At 42.9% G+C, this 22600-nt stretch overlaps 1 protein-coding gene across 1 annotated transcript in view; it reads left to right on the top strand.

Annotated features, from left to right (window-relative positions):
- The window catches only part of LOC126418727 (fatty acyl-CoA reductase wat-like), a 292976-nt gene that overhangs the window by 136983 nt on the left and 133393 nt on the right, over positions 1-22600 (top strand). Inside the window, exon 5 of the mRNA XM_050085632.1 lies at positions 6839-6948. Coding sequence (XP_049941589.1) covers positions 6839-6948 — 110 coding nt within the window. The remainder of the gene's footprint in view (positions 1-6838; positions 6949-22600) is intronic.

Genomic DNA, 22600 nt, shown 5'->3' on the forward strand with positions numbered 1-22600 from the left:
CGTGACACTGTTTTGGGCAAAACAGACAAGTTGTCTGCCTCTTGACATACGAAGACAGCGAGTGATGCTGCAGCATCTACCAAGGCTGATTTTGCTAAGATCCCATTGAGCATTTCTTGATTTTATGCGAATATACACTAAAATAATTATTGACGCTCTTGTACGACAAATTCGCTTGTATCAACGGAGTTTTTGAAAAGGACAGTTAAATTCGAGGCAGAGTAGGAAGCAATATCCAGGTGAGAGTAATATTTAAAATTTACCCACAATCGCTGAATTTCAGTCGTAATGGATCACTATTCTTCCTACTTTTACCAAACAAAAGGGCAATAAAGGAATTAGAAGTGTTTTGTGGTTTAGTAATCAGTCATTACTCCCTGTGATACACTAAAATACATATTATTCGTCATTTAAAGCTTGCACATCAGCTCCTCTATGTTCATAAATCGCTTTCAGAATCTCAACAACTTGGACCATTGGGGAACACACATTCTTTACTATACCATTATACACCTTCTCCGGTTACTGTTAGTACCCGAGTCGTTCAGATGTCCATGCTTCATATATTCGACATTCAGAAAATCTCATGCTAACCCTCTTTTTTTCTGCCTTCTCCTTCTACCTTTCTTCAACTGTCCTTTCCTCTGATTTTCCACAGGAATTAATCTCTCTGGGCACAGCTCACGCATAGCCTAAAATATACATGAACAGCAGTGACATAAATACAAGCAATATTCAAGATATTCTGCCCAATTGTTAATTGTGTGATTATTGTTCCACCAGGTTTTGGAACAGCATTATTCTATTTTTTCAAGTGTTCAAAACAAGGAACCCACATAAAACAATCCTCCTTATACCGCCAGACATATCTGGATTATAGACGTCCTGAGTTATAGATTACCTTAAACAAAAAAATGTATGCCATTAGGCCTCGTCACAACTTACAATAGCAATAGTTAACCAACTATTACCAGTTACAACCTCTGTAGTTGTACAAGAAAAATTAATCTTAACTCCTACAAAAGTAATAGGTCCATTTAGAAGCTCCTCTTGTGCTACATTAATAGGAGTAAGACTAAATGTATCCACAGTCTTGTACACAGGCATTCTTGATCTTCTTGTATATCTTCTCCTCCTGTACGGCATGGCTGTGTGCTCAGTGCGGCTCCCTCGAGTCGAATGAGCGTGCAGCTGCCTGTACTGCTGAAGTTCCCACTGATAAGCGCCGCCACACTGGGCGCGGCAGGAAGCCGCGCGCAAATTATCCAAAATGGCGGCCGGAAGCAGACCCTTTCCAGCGGATCGCGCTTAGTTAAAACTTTAGCGCGATCCTCCGAGCTCTAGCGGCGGCCGAGCGAAACTCGTTCAAGGTCATCCGCCAATATGGCGGCGCACACAGCCACAAGGAGGATATCGCTAAAGTGTGCCCAGAATTGCCCTTTAGACACTACTGCCCTGAGATCGCCGACACACTCCTGTTTCAAGGCACAATAAAACTTTATCTCTTCAAAATTTGATAACAACGACCCTTTTTCTTCAACGTGCAACGCCCTCATGCTTTCCGTTATATCCTTCAACGATTGCTGCTATTTCTCGAGATGCTTTGCTACAACTGACGAGCCGTTCTCTCCATTATCATACTTATTAAATCTAACTTTAAAATTCCGTCCCGTCTGCCGCACATACACTACTGGCCATTAAAATTGCTACACCAAGAAGAAACACAGATGATAAACGGGTATTCATTGGACAAATGTATTATGTTAGAACTGACATGTTGTTACATTTTCACGCAATTTGGGTGCATAGATCCTGAGAAATCAGTACCCAGAACAACCACCTCTGGTCGTAATAACGGCCTTGATACGCCTGGGCATCGAGTCAAACAGAGCTTGGATGGCGTGTACAGGTACAGCGGCAAATGCAGCTTCAACACGATACCACAGTTCATCGAGACTAGTGACTGGCGTATTGTGACGAGCCAGTTGCTCGGCCAATATTGACCAGACGATGAGGGATCTGGAGAATGTGCTCGCCAGGGCAGCAGTCGAACATTTTCTGTATCCAGAAAGGCCCGTACAGGACCTGCTACATGCGGTCGTGCATTATCCTGCTGAATTGTAGGGTTACACAGGGATCGAATGAAGGGCAGAGTCATGGGTCGTAACACATCTGAAATGTAACGTCCACTGTTCAGAGTGCCGGTAATGCGAACAAGAGGTGACTGAGACGTGTAACCAATGGCACCCCATACCATCACGCCGGGTGATACGCCAGTATGACGATGCCGAATACACGCTTCCAATTTGCGTTCACCGCCATGTCGCTAAACATGGGTGCGACCATCATGATGCTGTAAACAGAACCTGGATTCATTCGAAAAAATGACGTTTTGCCATTCGTGCACCCAGTTTCGTCGTTGGGTACACCATCGCAGGCCCTCCTGTCTGTGATGCAGCGTCAAGGGTAACCGTAGCCATGGTCTCCGAGCTGATAGTCCATGCTGCTGCAACCATCGTCCAACTGTTCATGCAGATGGTTGTTGTCTTGCAAACGCACCCATCTGTTGACTCAGGGATCGAGACGTGGCTGCACGATCCATTACAGCCATGCGGATAAGAAGCCCCTCATCTCGACTGCTAGTGATGCGAGGCCATTGGGATCCACGGCATTCTGTATTACACTCCTGAACCCACCGATTCGATATTCTGCTAATAGTCATTGGATCGCGACCAACGCGAGCAGCAATGTCACGATACTATAAACCGCAATCGCAATAGGCTACAATCCGATCTTTATCAAAGTTGGAAACGTGATTGTACGCAATTCTCCTCCTTACACGAGGCATCACAACAACGTTTCACCAGGCAACGCCGGTCAACTGCTGTTTACGTATGAGAAATCGGTTGGAAACTTTACTCATGTCAGTATGTTGTAGGTGTCGCCACCGGCGCCAACCTTGTGTGAATGCTCTGAAAAGTTAATCATTTGCATATCACAGCATCTTCTTGCTGTCGGTTAAATTTAGCGTCTGTAGCATGTCATCTTCATGGTGTAGCAATTTTAATGGCCAGTAGTGTATCTCACTTCACAATGTCGACATTTTACTTCATGCACTCCCGATTTCCTCATCAAGTTCTCATCTGCATCGATTTTATGCTTCAGACTCTTTCGTAAATTTTTTGTCCGTCTTGAAAGCAATTTTAATCCCTTTCTTGTCAAACAACCACGCTAATTTGTATGAGATAGTCGACCAATACGGCATGACTATGTTTGCGTGGCTTATTATCATTTTGCTGTTTACCATACCTAACTGCTAAATCCAATCAATTTATCAAACGTGCGTCAGAAGCATTTTATATCGCTATTTGTCTACGGATTTCATTTCCACATTCTTGTTTTCCATACTTAGGGGTGGGAACATAGACCTGTGCATCGCATGGCTGTGTGACTTAGCTGCTGCAGGTACATACAGCGCCAGTGGCTACGTAGTTCGCCTGGCTGCCGCTAGAGCTCACAGGATCGCGCTATAGTTTTAACTGCATTCTCCATGGTAAAATCATAAAAGATAAAACATCACCTGCCAGTGCATCCACCGTTCCCGCGGTACCGTTGCAAACTGAAAGCCGCTGCTATCACCTACACCAACAGTGATATTTACTTAAAGTATAATGCTTAGCACCACCGATACTATTGTCTGTCATAAAATCTTTGAGAAGTACCTGTCTGTGTCTAGCCCGTTCTAACTTAAAACTAACTCTGATGCAGTCTCAATGGAAAAAAGACGCGTGGTGTGGCCGCGTGGTTTGAGGCTCTATGTCACGGATTGTGCGGCCCCTCCCGCCGAAGGTTCGAGTCCTCCCTCGGGCATGGGCCTGTGTGTTTTTCTTAGCATAAGTTACTTCAAGTAGTGTGTAAGTCTGGGGATCAATGAGCTCAGCTGTTTGGTCCCTTAGGAATTCACACGCATTTGAACATTTTTGAACTAAGTAAAACATGTTGGCGGCTGCTTCTTAAGGAGGATATCGCTAAAGTGTGCCCAGAAATGCCCTTTAGACACTTCTGCCCTGAGATCGCCAACACACTCCTGTTTCAAGGCACAATAAAACTTTATCTCTTCAAAATTTGATAACAACGACCCTTTTTCTTCAATGTGCAACGCCCTCATGCTTTCCGTTATATCCTTCAACGATTGCTGCTATTTCTCGAGATACTTTGCTACAACTGACGAGCCGTTCTCTCCATTATCATACTTATTAAATCTAACTTTAAAATTCCGTCCCGTCTGCCGCACATACACTACTGGCCGTTAAAATTGCTACACCAAGGAGAAACGCAGATGATAAACGGGTATTCCTTGGACAAATGTATTATGTTAGAACTGACATGTGGTTACATTTTCACGCAATTTGGGTGCATAGATCCTGAGAAATCAGTACCCAGAACAACCACCTCTGGTCGTAATAACGGCCTTGATACGCCTGGGCATTGAGTCAAACAGAGCTTGGATGGCGTGTACAGGTACAGCGGTAAATGCAGCTTCAACACGATACCACAGTTCATCGAGACTAGTGACTGGCGTATTGTGACGAGCCAGTTGCTCGGCCAATATTGACCAGACGGTGAGGGATCTGGAGAATGTGCTCGCCAGGGCAGCAGTCGAACATTTTCTGTATCCAGAAAGGCCCGTACAGGACCTGCTACATGCGGTCGTGCATTATCCTGCTGAAATGTAGGGTTACGCAGGGATCGAATGAAGGGCAGAGTCACGGGTCGTAACACATCTGAAATGTAACGTCCACTGTTCAAAGTGCCGGTAATGCGAACAAGAGGTGACTGAGACGTGTAACCAATGGCACCCCATACCATCACGCCGGGTGATACGCCAGTATGACGATGCCGAATACACGCTTCCAATGTGCGTTCACCGCCATGTCGCTAAACACGGGTGCGACCATCATGATGCTGTAAACAGAACCTGGATTCAGCCGAAAAAATGACGTTTTGCCATTCGTGCACCCAGTTTCGTCGTTGGGTACACCATCGCAGGCCCTCCTGTCTGTGATGCAGCGTCAAGGGTAACCGTAGCCATGGTCTTCGAGCTGATAGTCCATGCTGCTGCAACCGTCGTCCAACTGCTCGTGCAGATACTTGTTGTCTTGCAAACGTACCCATCTGTTGACTCAGGGATCGAGACGTGGCTGCACGATCCGTTACAGCCATGAGGATAAGAAGCCCCTCATCTCGACTGCTAGTGATGCGAGGCCGTTGGGATCCACGGCGTTCTGTATTACACTCCTGAACCCACCGATTCCATATTCTGCTAATAGTCATTGGATCGCGACCAACGCGAGCAGCAACGTCACGATACTATAAACCGCAATCGCAATAGGCTACAATCCGATCTTTATCAAAGTTGGAAACGTGATTGTACGCAATTCCCCTCCTTACACGAGGCATCACAACAACGTTTCACCAGGCAACGCCGGTCAACTGCTTTTTACGTATGAGAAATCGCTTGGAAACTTTACTCATGTCAGTACGTTTTAGGTGTCGCCACCGGCGCCAACCTTGTGTGAATGCTCTGAAAAGTTAATCATTTGCATATCACAGCATCTTCTTGCTGTCGGTTAAATTTCGCGTCTGTAGCACGTCATCTTCGTTTTGTAGCAATTTTAATGGCCAGTAGTGTATCTCGCTTCACAATGTCGACATTTTACTTCATGCATTCCCGATTTCCTCATCAAGTTTTCATCTGCGTCGATTTTATGCTTCAGACTCTGTCGTAAATTGTTGTCCGTCTTGAAAGCAATTTTAATCCCTTTCTTGTCAAACAACCACGCTAATTTGTATGAGATAGTCGACCAATACGGCATGACTATGTTTGCGTGGCTTATTATCATTTTGCTGTTTACCATACCTAACTGCTAAATCCAATCAATTTATCAAACGAGCGTCAGAAGCATTTTATATCGCTATTTGTCTACGGATTTCATTTCCACATTCTTGTTTTCCGTACTTAGGGGTGTGAACATAGACCTGTGCATCGCATTTTTGAAAAACGCTGATTTCTGTGGTGATGGTCACTGATAAGTCGTCATGCCTCATGTTCAGCAATGTTTCCTTGTGCATTATCTACCATCATATGGTGAGAGGTGGGAGGTGGGAGCACCGCATGCACCCAGGAAGATTGTCGAACACGATAGTGTTGGTGGCCCAGGTGTTACAGTGTGGTTAGGCATAATGTTATATGGGCGTACTGACCTCCAAATCTTTGAAGACGGCACACTCACACGTTATTGTGACAAAATTCTCCTTCCCATTGAGTGTCTTGTCAGAGGTGCATTCGGACCTGATTTCATTGTTATGGATGACAGTGCGATACACTATGGAACTGCGTAAGTGAAGGAGCCCTTGGAAGGACAGGATATGCAGCCAATGTACTCGCCTACACGTTCTCCGATGTAAATCCCATCGAGCACCTGCGGTATGTGGTAGGACGACATTTTGCAGCACGTCCACAAACACCAACGACTATCCAGCAAGTGAAAAGCTATCTGGTGGGGGAATGGAACGGCCTACCACAAGAACTCCTCATCAACCTTGTGAGCAGCATGGTAGCACGTGTCAGAACATGCAACGCCGTCCGTAGTGATCACACATCCTGTGGAAGCTACTCTCGTTCTCAAATATTGCGCACCACTGTATTAGTTGAAGTAAAATGACGAGAAAATTATAAACACAGCAGGATAATTATGCCCCAAACAGTTGGGGACCCACAGATGTATCTGAGATGTGGTAGCCAGCCATATGTGGGGATATGTGTGGTGTGTTGCAGGATTATGGGAGATTTTCCCAACACATATGCGTTCACCAAGGCCATCGCCGAGGACACGGTGCGGGTGCATGCCGCTGGGTTGCCCGCCGCAGTCATCAGACCCTCTATAGGTAAGCATCGTCACCACATAGAGTGAAAAAACGGGTTCTCAACCTCTTTTTTAGAAGCAGAACTGATCACGTATGCATGTGCTGACGTAAGCTAGTCTTATATATATATATATATATATATATATATATATATATATATAAAACAACGAAATCAATTAGTTATTGACAAAATACTACCACGACCTATACCAGCTCTGTATCTGGCAAAACGTATGCTAATAAAGGGAAACGACACATGTCATATACCAGCTGTTATGTAAACACTGTTCAGCCTTCTACATCGGCATGACTAACACCAAATTATCTATTAGGTTGAATGGGCATAGGCAGAGGGCGTATACTGGCAACTTGCAATTTCCTGTTGCAAGATGATATTTGTGACCTCACCACCTGTTTCACCACATGCGCCATCTGGATTCTTCCCCCAGACACCACTTTCTCATAACTCCGCAGGTGGAAACTAGCACCACAACATGTTCTTGGTTCTCACCACCCACCTGGCCTGAAGTTACGTTAATTTCTTCCGTTTCAGTATTCCTTTACTATAACTACTCTTCGCTTCACTCCGTTTTAGTTTTCTACATCTTTCATTACCTTTCCTGTCAATTTTTCACCTCCCCTTCCCACCTTTGTTACGCACAATGCACTTAGCTTTTCACTCTTATTAACTCATGCATGATGGTTAATCAGTAATTTCTGTCTGCATATTACTCTGTTTTCCACGTTTAAGCTCTCAGGTTTCCAAATCTCGTCCAATGAAGTCCCCAACAATCAGTGCTTCCTTCTCATCCCGTACTGTAAGTCTCGTCTGCCCCTTTTCTTAGACTTCTCCAGTCCTTTCCATCACCCGTGTGTGTTCTGACTTTTTTATCTAGTCTAATATATAATGTTATTTAACTCTGTTAAATAAGGAATAATTTCACAATCCAATGTCACACAACTGATTGTGTGGATTTGATTCACTGTTTGACTCCTATATTGACCTAGTACTCTTTCCCAAAGCCAAAGCACTTTCCTAACTACGAAAACGGAGAAAATTTAGTACCTTAGTGATATTATGTATCATTGACTTTTAGCATCATTACTAGTAGGCCTAAATAAAATGATTTCAACGAACCAGAGATTCAACAGCATATCACCCGACTTTCCCGTCGCGAGTTTAACCAACCGACCGAACATGTGCGTGAGTAACAACATAAGTATTCATGAACTGTCAAGTTTGTTTACTACGCTGGTAAATCAGAAATAGGGCAGAAAATATAGTGTGTAATACAGGACACCAGATTTCGTCACATCAAATTTGGATACCGTTACCATGCTGGAAATCATGGTGTGATAAATTTTGGGAATTGCTTTAAATAGTTTACAATAGTTGTGGATATAAAACTTAGCAGCAAAGTTAAATTGATTGATACAGAAAGATTGTGAACCAGGTATGGACTTTGTTAACTGCAGGAACAACAAACGTTGTACAGTCAAATCAGGCTAAGTTGGCCGATTTTGGAGTTTAAATTGGAATATTTCTGAAACTAATAAAATTAATATATTGGTTTTTCTTTCAGAGTATGGGCACTGAGCTGTAGTAATAAAATTTTTGATATTTCTTACCTTACGCTCTTATAGATTTTAAATTTCATCTAGGGATGAAGTTGACCGATGATCGATTATGTGATTTTGGGGATCGTTCATAACTCTAGGGTGACTTTAACTGTTGTGAAAACGTATCAGTTATTTAAGAATAAATTTGGCACATTATTTAAATTTTAATACTAATTCCAGGGTGAAGTCCGCAGCCTTTGGATCACGGGATGCCCGGTTCGATTCCCGGCCGGATTGGGGATTTTTCTCGGCCCGTGGACAGGGTGTTTGTGTTGCCCTCACTATTTCACCACCGTCATCATCATTCGCATAACGGGGTGGCGATAGGAAGGGCATCCGGCCACCCCTTCAATTAACCATGACAAATCTGACAATAACCCTGCCGACCCTGCGAAAATGTTTGACAAAGGTACAAGAAAAGGAAGAAGACTAATTTCAGGGTGACCCACAAAAGAAGTTTGAGACAAAATGTGATCATAAATTTGCTTTATGAAATTCGGATGAAACACACACTCGTCTTCTTTAGCACTAAAGCTGGCTGACCATCTTGTTTTTTACCATGATACCCACGAACCCTGTTTATCAGGATTCGTTTTGGAATTTTATACACTCAACTGGCCCCATTTTTTCATTTAAAATGTGTGCGAGACACAGTTCTACAACATCGAGGCAATATGTCTTCAATTCACCCGATTTACGTGTTACACATGCGGCGTTCTCACACTGATAACTGTTACGGTCTCAACTGAATGTCGCAACAAACAGAACTGCGGCCTGCGTCACAAACTCATTTGCTGAAATACACTTGCAACAATGACCTCCTCACTCCAGCACAAGTCTGTTATAGCTAACGTTTTCTGTATCCACTGCGTCAAACTGCTACTGTGTTCATTAGCTCACATTCTTGCCGTATTCACTAATTTTAATACGCGAACCGCTCGAGAAAAGGCGGTCCAACTCACTCCACCAAGAATTATTAAAGTCTTATTTATGTGTCTATAAATAGGTAAGTATAATAATTAGCTTTTGTCATAGTTCTAGCTATCGTTCTGATAGGTCAATGTATGACACACGAAAGGCCGAGATAGATTAGTTGTCTTGGCTAATTGCACGATTTAAAGTTTTTGCTCATTAAAAAAGTTAAAGAAAGAAGAAGAACATAGTATTCATGTAGAGGTTGGGAATTCTATACATTTAGCTATTGCCATGAGTTAAGAACTTCCGAACAGTAAATGTATAACTAAAATAAATGATTTTCCATCGCAGTTCAAGAGTTATTGGACATAAAATAGTTTTTGAACTTTTCGATCAACTTCACTGCAGTGGTCAACTTCACCCCATTTGAAGGTACAGTCAAGTTTGAATTTTTTGCAAAAGAAATTAACATTTAATTTTATAATATAGAGAATACTTAGAACATAATTTTGTGCCTGTGAGAGCTAGCTTTTCGTATCAGTTCATCACGAAGGGCTCTGCTACAGCTGCATTTTACGCCTTGGCTGAATACCAAGTTGCTGCGTCAACATTGACTGCCTGTACTCGTTTTCGCAGATCTTGAAATGAAGCTGATGATTCCAAGTTAATTATTCGTCTGCTTTAGGTGGTATTTCGACGAAAATTGTCTTTGTATGCAGTAATATCCATTTTAAGGACGTGAGATAACGGTTGTTATGTTTCAACGGTGACAACCGGTAGCATTCAACTACATTTGTGTCCTACATGCAGCTCAATAATGCGTTTCGAGAGACAAAGCTCTCATCATCAGGTTGTAAAACTTGGCTCATGAGGTTAAAACACTGAAAGTCTACCAATATAATTGCGGCGTTCATAAAATGAAATGGAATAAAAACGCTATGGACAATTGATCCTCGTCTTACATGAAAATCGTCGACTTCTGTCAACACCCGTCCTCTCGCCAGTCTTACACCGCACACTGCACCAGCCCGCATATTTTTCTGCTGTGGGCTCCAAGGGTGGCGAGTTGTTGGTTCTGCAGGCGTCCAGGGCACTGTTTCTTATACCTGATCAGTGTTTTGTGTCTAAGGATCTCGACATCGACGACATATTAAATCCAATTTACAATTTCATGTTTCCGAGGTGATATGGCTAAAATTTCGTTTGAGGTCCCAGAGGTGAATCACCTAAAAGCTGCACTGCAAATGTTGCGGAAATGAAAAATGCTACTGATTTGCGCTTTTCACAGAATGGATTGGTGGTCAGGGACTCGTACTATTAGCCAGTCAAATCAGGGACTCGTACTATTAGCCAGTAAACATTAACACACTAAAAGTAGTGGTGTTTTGTACAGGGTGGGTGGATGGGTGGATGGGGCGGCGGTGGGCGTTTTGGAAAGAGCACGACAAAGTTTCTTTTGTAAGGCCATTTACTGGTAAAAGCTACGCTACAGGGAATACATTGTTGGACAAAGGGAGGTGAGGGTGAGCCAGAAGGTAAAGTATGCCGAAGGTTGGTGTCTGCAAAAACTAAGTCCACAGTGCCGCAGCAACGGGAGCAGCGGGGAGATCTTCGCTGCTACCGGGTATGTGTCAGACTCGCGGGAGAGCAAGAGCGCGGCCCCAGCAACGGGTGGCCGGGTGTATTCGATGTACCACGCAGCTTCCTCCACCCTGATTGATCTGCATCGAGAAAGCCGTGTGGGCGGCATGGAACTTTGCAGAGCGGCGCATGCTCAGCGGTGCCTCTGCATAGCGTACCCTCTTCAGCACATGAGGGAGGTGCATGGTCAAGGTGCTCTTCCTCAGTGCTGACTTGCTGTTGCTAGACCGTGGGGTGAAAGAATTTACAGGCAGCCAACACTGCCGGCCGTGGCTTGGCCGTAATGGAAAAAAAAAACACTCTGCCCTGGGAGCTTGACTGTAATGGAAAAGACACTCTGCGCTGAGAGCTAATAAAACAAATTAAACTTTTCCTACCAACTGGCTCATCCTTTACAGTTTGTTGCAGAATTATAGTGTGAGTCCTTTACAAGATACAGTATTTTGAAAAGTTTGTGCATCTAACACTTGTACAATACCTGCGGTAGCACACGTAAAGAAACACTAGTTATGTAGATTGTGACCAGTAACGAGACAACTGACCATCACAGGTTGTGTTCAAAATGACTAGTGGCAACGACTGCTGCACATGGCATTTCAGCGGAGATGTCCAACCTGGTTGCAGTAATACATAGTTGCATATCATCGGTTGTAGTTCGTTATGTCATTTTAGACAGCGTCTTTCAGCTTTTTCCACAGAAAAATTCTACAGGCATCAAATCTGGGGAATAGGCTGCCCAAGGTGCAGGTCCTCCATGCCCAGTCCAATGATTTGAAAACAATTTGTGAAGACATGCTGTAGTAATTCGTGCACTGTGGGCTGGACAGCCATCATTCCTCTTATTCTGCAGAGGAACGTCTTCTAGCATCCGTGGAAGATGGTCTGTTAGGAGGCTGTGATATTTGTGCGCGTTCAGTGTTCCGTCTATGAAACACGGGCCTATGAATAGACGGTTCACTATCACAGACCACACGTTTACGCTCCATGAACGCTGACGTTCCACCTAGGTAAGCTGACAGGACTTGTTAACAGACCAATAGTGCATATTTCGGCGGTTTACCTGGCCATGATTGGTAAATATGACTTTATCAATAAACAAGGTACATGATACATCCGGAATATCCTGTCTTAATGTCCATGTATCACGGTTCTCATAATCGTTTCCATGTAGCTCTTCTCGGAGAGAGATGTGATAGGGATGGAAGCTATGTCGATGAAGGATGCGTAGAACACTTGCTGACCCATGTCACTTCTTCGTGCGACTGCGCAGGAGATGACGCACAAATCAGCTGCAACAGCAGCGAGAACATTAATTTCCCCCTGTTCTGTCGGTACTTCTTACTGTACCTTCTGTTTCGTTGTCTAGGTGTTACGCTACCACCTTCACGTAACTGGTTAAAGAGGTTCATAAATAACTGCAGACGTCTATTGGGCTATCTTGCACTGTATAAGAACGAACTGCATTCTTCCTACATTTTCATACACCATGAACGTGTCTGCTTCTTCTGCATCATCCACTGACGACCTACTGCTTGGACTGCCGTACACTAACTGCCTAGCAAGTCGAAATGTAGTTAAGGAGCACACACGAGCGCCATGTAATCAAACATAGCAACATCGTACCTAGTAACTAGGCAGGTTCAATGGCACAAACAAGTGTCAGTGTGGAAACCTTTCAGAATACGTTATCTCTTAAAGGACTCGCGCTAGACTCATGCAGCAAACACCACTGACATTCTAATTAATCCTACTTTTAGTTTGTTAATATCAATAAAGTGCCAAGAAAGAGTACTGGAGAGGCAAAATGCGAGGAAGGTATGGTTACAAGACATGGACAATATTACACTAAAGGAGAAATACTATAAAATCCGCAAGGAAACACAACGAACTCTAAGACAAGAGAAGAGAAAACACTACAACAACATTGTAAGAGAAGCGGAGGATGATTTCAAGCATCACAGAGCAAGGTAGATGTACCAGAATATAAAAAAGTCCTTGGGAAAATTCACTAAAAGGGAACAGTTTATAAAGGACCATAATGGGAAAATACTTACAAACAAGAATGACATACAAGAAACATGGAAGACATACTTTACACAGCTGCTCAACTGCAATGATCCACAATATTACTTTACATTTGAAGAACCAGATACAGTTGATATACAAGTCACCACACCATCAGTAAATGAAATAAGACAAACAATAAAGAAATTAAAGAACAACAAGGCCTGTGGGGAAGACCAGGTATATGCTGAGCTTTTAAAAAATGGAGGACCACAATTGGAAATAGAACTACATTCCTTAATTGAAACAATTTGGGAGACAGAAAACATACCGGCCGATTGGAAAACTGCAATTATATGCCCCATCTTTAAGAAGAATGATCCCCTTGTCTGTGATAACTACAGAGGAATTGCCCTACTCGATGTCACGTATAAAATTTTGTCGATGTGTATACTACACAGACTGATTCCCATAACCGAAGAACTGATTGGGGACTACCAATGTGGTTTCCGCACTAACAGATCCACTTTGGATCACTTATTCTCATTGAACAAATAAATGAGAAGGCATGGGAATTTAATGTAGATATCCATATTCTATTTATAGACTTCAAGAAGGCCTATGATAGCATACACCGACGGACACTCTTAAACACCATGAAAGAATTTGAAATACCAGTAAAATTAATCAAATTAGTTAAAATGTGTTTGGAAGAAACCATATGCAAAGTTAAGACACCTGCAGGAGAGACTGAAAATTTTAAGGTGTACACTGGACTGAGACAAGGGGATGCCATCTCACCTATTCTATTTAATATTATCTTAGAGAAGATTGATAGAGAATTCACCAAAACTAATCCACAAGGGATCCAACTGCAGGGACAGAACATTACTAGACTTGCTTATGCAGATGATGTAGCCTTAATAAGCACTTCAAAAGCTGAATTAATCAGGAAGATGCAAAATTATTACAAAATAGCTGAGAAAGCTGGACTTCATGTGAATGAAGAAAAGACAGAATATCTAGTCATAAGTAAAAAACTCCAAAAGAATACACCACTGACCGTAAATGGTCTCACTTTCAAGGCGGTTGACCACTTCAAGTACTTAGGGAGTCTTTTTAGAAGAGACAATAGAGCAGAAATAGAAATAGACGCCCGTCTAGCAGCAGCTAATAGAACTTTTTACAGCTGTATCAAAATTTTAAGGATGAGATCACTTAGTACTGAATTCAAAATCCGCTTTTATCAGTCAACTGTTGTAGCAGTAGCATTATATGGATGTGAAGCTATTACATTCAGGAAAAAAGATGAAGAAAAACTGTTGATATTTGAAAGAAAAATACTAAGAAAAATATTTGGACCAATCTTCGATGAAAATGTCATGGAGTGGAGGATAAGGAAAAATGAAGAACTACGGGAGCTGTACAAACATAGTACCATTGTGGAAATGTTAAAGAAGAGAAGACTGAACTGGGCTGGTCATGTAGCAAGGATGCCGGAGAACAGACTACCCAAAATAGCATCCACTAAGAAATTAGAAGGAAAGAGAAGAAGAGGAAGACCTCGAATTAGGTGGATGGAGAATATCCGGGAAGATGCAGCTAGGATGGGCATCAACTCTGATTGGACAACAATTTCCCTGGATAGAAATAATTGGAAGAGGCAGGTAGAGCAGGTGTATGGTCGATAAGGCCTTAGCCACGTGTAAAGTAAAGTAAAGTAAGTATATCAATACACATTGTTCAATTTAAACAAATATATATATGTATATATATGTCTGCACAAAACACACATTTTCTAAGAGTTATTAAAACCTACTTACTGGGTAATAATACGAGCCCTGATTACGAAACCATTCTGTGAAAACTGCATATCAATAGCACTTTCCATTTACGCAATATCTGCCGTGCAAATTTTAGGTGATTCGCCCCGTATAGTCCTAATATTGCCTGTGATATTGTTGGTGCCAACTCCAGGGTCGTATAAGGTAACGTTCTCTTTGCACGCCGTGACACGCCCGCTTCAATCTTGCGATGTCCGGGTACAAAGCTGTTCTTACCTGAAAGCCGCCGGCATTCTTGAGGGTGTTGTCAGATATTTCTATCTCTATCGCTTCCTTTATTACGCTATCACAGAAATCATCTTTCTTTTTATTATGGATATCTCGAAGAAAGCAATTTGGTATCCATTTTCCGGAGTATTTTCTACTACTACTGTTTTATCGGGATACCTCATGCAAAACCACCTCTTGTGTTCTGTACAGTGCTGTTTAAAGTGCACAATCTGCCCACACCCAAACGCTATTTTTACATTCCGAGTGTTCTGAGGCCTACACCACCCAAAGACCTCATGAGTTCTCAAATTTTTGCTGGATGCTTAAAGACTCAGGAGATTTGATGCCTCTTCAGGGGCCGGCTTATGTTGCATTTTTGACGTTCTATGTCATTGGAAGATTGAAGCGGATGAGGAGGAAGCGCAACGAAACCATTACCTTATGTGCCTGGACTAAACACGACCAGCAGCATGGCTATAATGGGTGACTCCCTACTGATGTTACAAACATTCAGGGATGATGGAGAAGGGTAAATGCACCAATTTGCATACTTCGGACTAAAATAAGAAGAAAAGACTAATAATTATTGACTCTAAAACCCTATGGACACTGAAGTGCTATGATCGAGTATTCATCTTCGATACTCTGAAACACATCTATTCACCTGCAATCTCTTTGGTTTTATATATTTGGAGGAGGTAGTGGCCGGCCGCGGTAGCCGAGCGGTTCTAGCCGCTTCAGTCCGGAATCTTGCGACTGCTACGCTTGCAGGTTCGAATCCTGCCTCGGGCATGGATGTGTGTGATGTCCTTAGTTAGGTTTAAGTTCTAGGGGGACTGATGACCTCAGATGTTAAGTCCTATAGTGCTCAGAGCCATTTGAACCATTTTTGGAGGAGGTAATACGACCTAAAACAAAGAAAATGAAATTCAGTAAATGTGGACTCTAAAATACATACCTTAAGAACCATGGGCACTTATTCAGTATGTACCAAAACAAGAAAGAAGTGACAGTAAATGTGGGCTCTAAAATGCATACCTGAAGAGCTATGAGCACTTGTTCATCTTCGCTACTGCGAAATACATCTCTTCTTCTGGTTTCTGTATTTCGAGCGGCGCAGTATGGACTAAAGCAAGGAAAAAATCGTCCAGCAAATAAGGGCTCTAAAATGCGTACCTGAAGAACTACGTGGACTGAAGAGATGTGTTCCACAGTTGTGAAGATGACCGAGTGCTCGTAGCTCTTTAGGTAGGAATTTGAGAGCAGATAATTATTAGACATTTTTTTCTTATTTTGGTCCGTACTACCACCTCCGAAGTTGCCTCCCTCAGTCTTAGCAACAACAGTAGAGCTAAATGCACCTCACTATCAGAGTACCAGAATGATTTTCATTTATAACATTCCACTCCCTTGTTTCTGGACCAGTCCCGCCCCCACCCCGAACTGACACCTTTACCCTCTCAGTCGTCCCTGAAAGTCTGTAACATCATCAGCGAATCATCCTTTATAACGACGCCGGGAGCAATCTTACGACAGTCAAGACTTGACACTGATCGAGTAGCACTCGTCCGAATGCTCGTATATATACTTTAAGACAGAAAGCAAAGAAATACAAACAAATGAGTACAATTTCACATAAATTGGATGATTTATTCAAGAGAAAGAGCTTCACAGATTGAGAAAGCCAATAACGCTTTAGTCTACCTGTGGCATTTGCGCAAACAGTTATTCTGCTTGGCAGTGATAGGCAAAATCAATGAATGTCCTAAGGAATAGCGTGCCATATTCTGTCCAATTGACGTGTTAGATTGTCAAAATCCCGAAGTGGTTGGGGGGCCCTATCGATAATGCTCCAGACGTTCTCGCCTGGGGAGAAATTCTGCGTACTTGCTGGCCAAGGTATGGTTTGGCAAGCAAGGAGACAAGTAGTAGAAACGGTCGCCGACTGGGGCGTTATATGTCTAGAGACACCCTGAGCTGCAGTGGGGTATCAACCTGATTGTCACCTGCCGTATTGTCCGACAAAAAGAACTGATAGCACGGGTGCCATTTCATGTCATAGCATGACTCCTTTGGTCGTCATCCGGGGTGCACAACGGTACGTCAAAGATATTCTCTCCCGCCCCTTCCCCCCCGTTTTGTTGACTTTCATGGCAAGACATCTTGGGCTTACATTTCAGCGAGATAACGCGCGCCGATACACGGTGAGAGTTTCTGCAGCTATTCTCCGTGCTCGCCAAACCCCATCTTGGTCAGCACAATTTAGAACGTTTAGGGCATTGTGGAGAGTGCTCTCCAACCATCTCAGGATTCTGACGATCTAACGTGCCAATTGGACATAATTTGGCACGATATGCCTCGGGAGGACATCCAACAACTCTATCAATAAAGGAAAGATGTGGACTAAGTCGTTATTGTCTAACTAAAATTGTGAGCTCTTTCTCTCCAGTAAATCATCCAATTTTTCTGAAACTGTTCGTCCGCATAAATGCATTTCGTTCGATTTCCATGCCGTTCGGATAATTCCTTCATTGAGATTGGTTTTGTTTTGGCTTAGAGATTATCTAACCATTTTATATGCCTGAAAGCCCGAGAAAATATTGTTACTGGATTCAAATTTGTCCCCTCTCCTTCTTCCGTTCATCATGGAAGTTGGAAGCAGCTAGGTAGTCGGCTTCGTCATCGACATTTTTTCGGGTATTGTACGCAGCTCCTAGAACTTGTGCATTTGGTTGTCCAATGTGTTCATATATTCGTAGTATGCCCTAGTATCTTAGACAGGAGACACCACATTATCAAGACCAGGAGGCTGGGTGAATCCTGAGTTCCCTGATTTGGGGCAAACTGCCACCTCCATAGTGAACTGCTATGGGCTACGTGTTGATGATGGGGGGATATTGCGGGTTATAACAGTACATAGACGGCCAGTGCTGCAGACCAATACTGGACCACTACGCAGCCACTGCGCCATCGAGAAGTACCAGGCCACACATGTATTACTGCTCATCAACTGTCACGGGGTACGAAGATAAACATGGACGTTGGATGTTTGAAGCATGGGAAATTCGCCTGGAGTCATAAGTTTGGGTACACTTAGCTACGCTTCGACAACAGACAACGGACATGCCGGAAAGCAAATAAGGCAGTGTATCCCGTTCATCAACAGGGTAGCGTTCGGACTAGTGACAGGTGTATTTTCGCTTGGGGGATGTTTACGCAGGATTAAAGAGGATCATCGGTACACCTCCTATCAGGATAATATGCATCTGTTTGTTTCTCTACAGCACACCGCATGCAAACTATCACTTCAGTGAGACTATGACCTTTCTCTTCGGTTCGGAACCGACTCAGAACGGTTTCAGATAAGACCATGGATATGCCGATGCTTGCATGGGTTCTGGGTACTTTGATCAAAATCTTTTTAATCTTTTCTGACAGAGCTGTTCGTTTCAAGGATCAGTTCCAGAAACCAATTTCAAATGCATATGATAAAAATTGAAATTTTTATAAGTTTTTATCCTGGTTAGATGTTTGGAAACATTTTGCTAATCGTACACGTAGATTATCCACTATGTCTCACACTACTCACACTCTGCTTGTGTTTACCAAGTACTGCACGGAACAGTTGAAATCTAAAGTTGTTTTGCCAGGAAAGGTTCAGACAGATGATCTAGAAGCTAGTTTTACAAAATACAGAAGAATAACAGGATCTCAGTATTTGGTACCTGTGCGACAAGTAATTGAAATTGAATCCACGTTAAGAATTCAGACTCTGTTATCTTTGAAAATGTTATCTACAGCAGGCCATAGATTTAGATTCAGTTGGAAGTGACCATGAAGCACATGTTACGATACTAACACCATCAAACCTTGAATATGTAGTGGATTTCAGTGAAGAACAACTTCCATCCATGCAGATATGGACCCTGACTTTTTATAGGAATATTATGCTAAAGTGGTTGTAAAAATGATTAAGCGTTAAACTTGGGTGATAAAAACGATGAAGATACAAGAATGATTGACAGGGGAGCATTGCGGTACCGTAATAATGAAACTATTAATGCAGTCATATTTACTTATTTGGAGATTACATCTATGTACTGTTTGAAAGATATGAAACTCCTTTTATTAGATATGCATGACAGAGAAATTTAGTAATAAAGTTAGCAATTAATGCGCGTTAAAGAGAAGACTTCCTTCTATAAGCTTTGTTTTCGTAGTCAACTTTACCACACAGATGACAAGATCCTACGTCGTATTATGAAAGTAGTAGCAACGGGAGGCCTTAACAAAGGAAGTGAAATATTATTATGGCAGGACAAATAACTTTTCTTGTATGCTGCACCACACTCCAAAGAAACGCAGATAGTGACACTATTCTTCAGCACAGTCATAAATCAGCAAAACATGAGCATATTTACTCACACATCATACAACGTAATCTTATTGCATATGTTGGCGCTCGCAAAACTCAAAACGTAGTTGGTCGATTCGTTTGAGATTTTGATAATGTTGCATGCAAACATGTTCATGTATTTATGAACCTATTTTTAAATTAAATAATGTATAAATAATATGTAAATATGAAACGGGAACGTTATTATCAAAAATTTCGAAAAGTTCTTGATCGGTTACTTCAGATTTTTACAGGATACGCTAATGACCATTCGGAAGGACGTACACTATATATATACTACTGGCCATTAAAATTGCTACACCAAGAAGAAATGCAGATGATAAACGGGTATTCGTTGGACAAATATATTATGCTAGAACTAACATGTCATTACATTTTCACGCAATTTGGGTGCATAGATCCTGAGAACTCAGTACCCAGAACAACCACCTCTGGCCGTAATAACGGCCTTGATACGCCTGAGCATTGAGTCAAACAGAGCTGGGATGGTGTGTACAGGTACAGCTGCCCATACAGTTTCAACACGATACCACAGTCCATCAAGAGCGTATTGTGACGAGCCAGTTGCTTGGCCACCATTGATCAGACGTTTCCAATTGGTGAGAGATCTGGAGAATGTGCTGACCAGGGCAGCAGTCGAACATTTTCTGTATCCAGAAAGGCCCGCAAGGCAACATGCGGTCGTGCATTATCCTGCTGAAATGTAGGGTTTCGCAGGGATCGAATGAATGGTAGAGCCACGGGTCGTAACACATCTGAAACGTAAGGCCCACTGTTCAAAGTGCCATCAATGCGAACAAGAGGTGACCGAGACGTGTAACGAATGGCACCCCATACAATCACCCAGGGTGATACGCCAGTATGGCGATGACGAATACACGCTTCCAATGTGCGTTCACCGCCATGTCGGATGCGACCATCATGATGCCGTAAACAGAACCTGGATTCATCCGAAAAAATGACGTTTTGCCATTCGTGCACCGAGGTTCGTCGTTGAGTACACCATCGCAGGCGCTCCTGTCTGTGATGCAGCGTCAAGGGTAGCCGCAGCCATGATCCCCGAGCTGATAGTCCATGCTGCTGCAAATGTCGTCGAACTGTTCTTGCAGATGGTTGTTGTCTTGCAAACGTCCCGATCTGTTAACTTGGGGATCGAGACGTGGCTGCACGATCCGTTACAGCCATGCCGATAAGATGCCTGTCATCTCGACTGCTAGTGTTACGAGGCCGTTGGGATCCAGCACGGCGTTCCGTATTACCCTACTGAACCCACCGATTCCATATTCTGCTAATAGTCATTGGATCTCGACCAACGCGAGTAGCAATGTCGCGATACGATAAACCGCAATCGCGATAGGCTACAATCCGACCTTTATCAAAGTCGGAAACGTGACGGTACGCATTTCTCCTCCTTACACGAGGCATCACAACAACGTTTCACCAGGCAACGCCGGTCAACTGCTGTTTGCGTGTGAGAAAACGGTTGGAAACTTTCCTCGTCAGCACGTTGTAGGTGTCGCCACCGACGCCAACCTTGTGTGAATGCTCTGAAAAGCTAATGATTGGCATATCACAGCATCTTCTTCCTGTCGGTTAAATTTCGCGTCTTTAGCGCGTCATCTTCGTGGTCTAGCAATTTTAATGGCCAGTGTATATATATATATATATATATATATATATATATATATATATATATATATATATATATATATAATATAATGTCTTCAAAGGAGGATATAAGATGAACATCAACAAAAGCAAAACAAGGACAATGGAATTTTCGTCGAATTAAATCAGGTGATGCTGAGGGAATTAGATTAGGAAATGAGACCCTTAAAGTAGTAAGTGAGTTTTGCTATTTAGGGAGTAAAATAATTGATGATGGTCGACGTAGAGAGGATATAAATGACAATGGTAACGAAAGTGTTTCTGAAGAAGAGAAGTTTGTTAACGTCGATTATAGATTTAAGTGTCAGGAAGTCTTTTCTGAAAGTATTTGTATGGAGTGTAGCCATGTATGGAAGTGAAACATGGACGATAAACAGTTTAGACAAGAAGAGAATGAAAGCTTTCGAAATGTGGTGCTACAGAAGAATCCTGAAGCTTAGATGGGTAGATCATGTAACTAATGAGGAGATATTGAACAGAATTGGGGAGAAGAGGAATGTGTTGCACAACTTGACTAGAAGAAGGGGTCGGTTGGTAGGGCACGTTCTGAGGTATCAAGGGATCATCAATTTAGTATTGGAGGGAAGCGCAGAGTGTTAAATTCGTAGAGAAAGACCAAGGTATGAATACACTAAACAGATCCAAAAGGATGTAGGTTGCAGTAGTTAATCGGAGATGGATAAGCTTCACGGAAGCTGAATCAAACCAGTCTCTGGACTGAAGACTACAACGACAACATATACGCTATGTGATCAAACGTATCCGGACACCTGGCTGTAAATGACCCCCGTCGGTAATGGTGGAATCAACAAGGTCTTGGTCAACCCTTAGCGGTGATGACAGCTTCCACTCTCGTAGGCAGACGTTCAATCTAGTGCTGGTTGGTCTCTTGCGGAATGGCAGCCCATTCTTCAGTGCTCCACTGAGGAGAGGTATCTGTGTCGGTCGTCAAAACATCCCAAAGGTGTTCTATAGTATTCAGGACAGGACTCAATGTAGGTCAGCCCATTACACGGATGTTACTGTCGTGTAACCACTCCGCCACAGGCCGTTCATTATGAACAGGTGTTCGAACGTGTTGACAGATGCAATCGCCATCCCCAAATTGCTCCTCAAGAGTGGGAATCAAGAAGGTGCTTAAAACATCAGTGTAGGCCTGTGCTGTGATGGTTCCACGGAAAACAACAAGGGGTGCAAGCCCCCTCCATCAAAAACACGACCACACCATAACAGCACCGCCTCCGAATTTTACTCTTGGCACTACAGACGCTGGCAAATGACGTTTACCGGGCATTCGCCATATGCCCACCCTGCCGCCAGCGGATCGTCACATTGTGTACCGTGATTCATCATT

The sequence above is a fragment of the Schistocerca serialis genome, chromosome 9 (assembly GCF_023864345.2).
Source record: "Schistocerca serialis cubense isolate TAMUIC-IGC-003099 chromosome 9, iqSchSeri2.2, whole genome shotgun sequence".
In the NCBI taxonomy this organism is placed as follows: Eukaryota; Metazoa; Arthropoda; class Insecta; order Orthoptera; family Acrididae; genus Schistocerca; species Schistocerca serialis.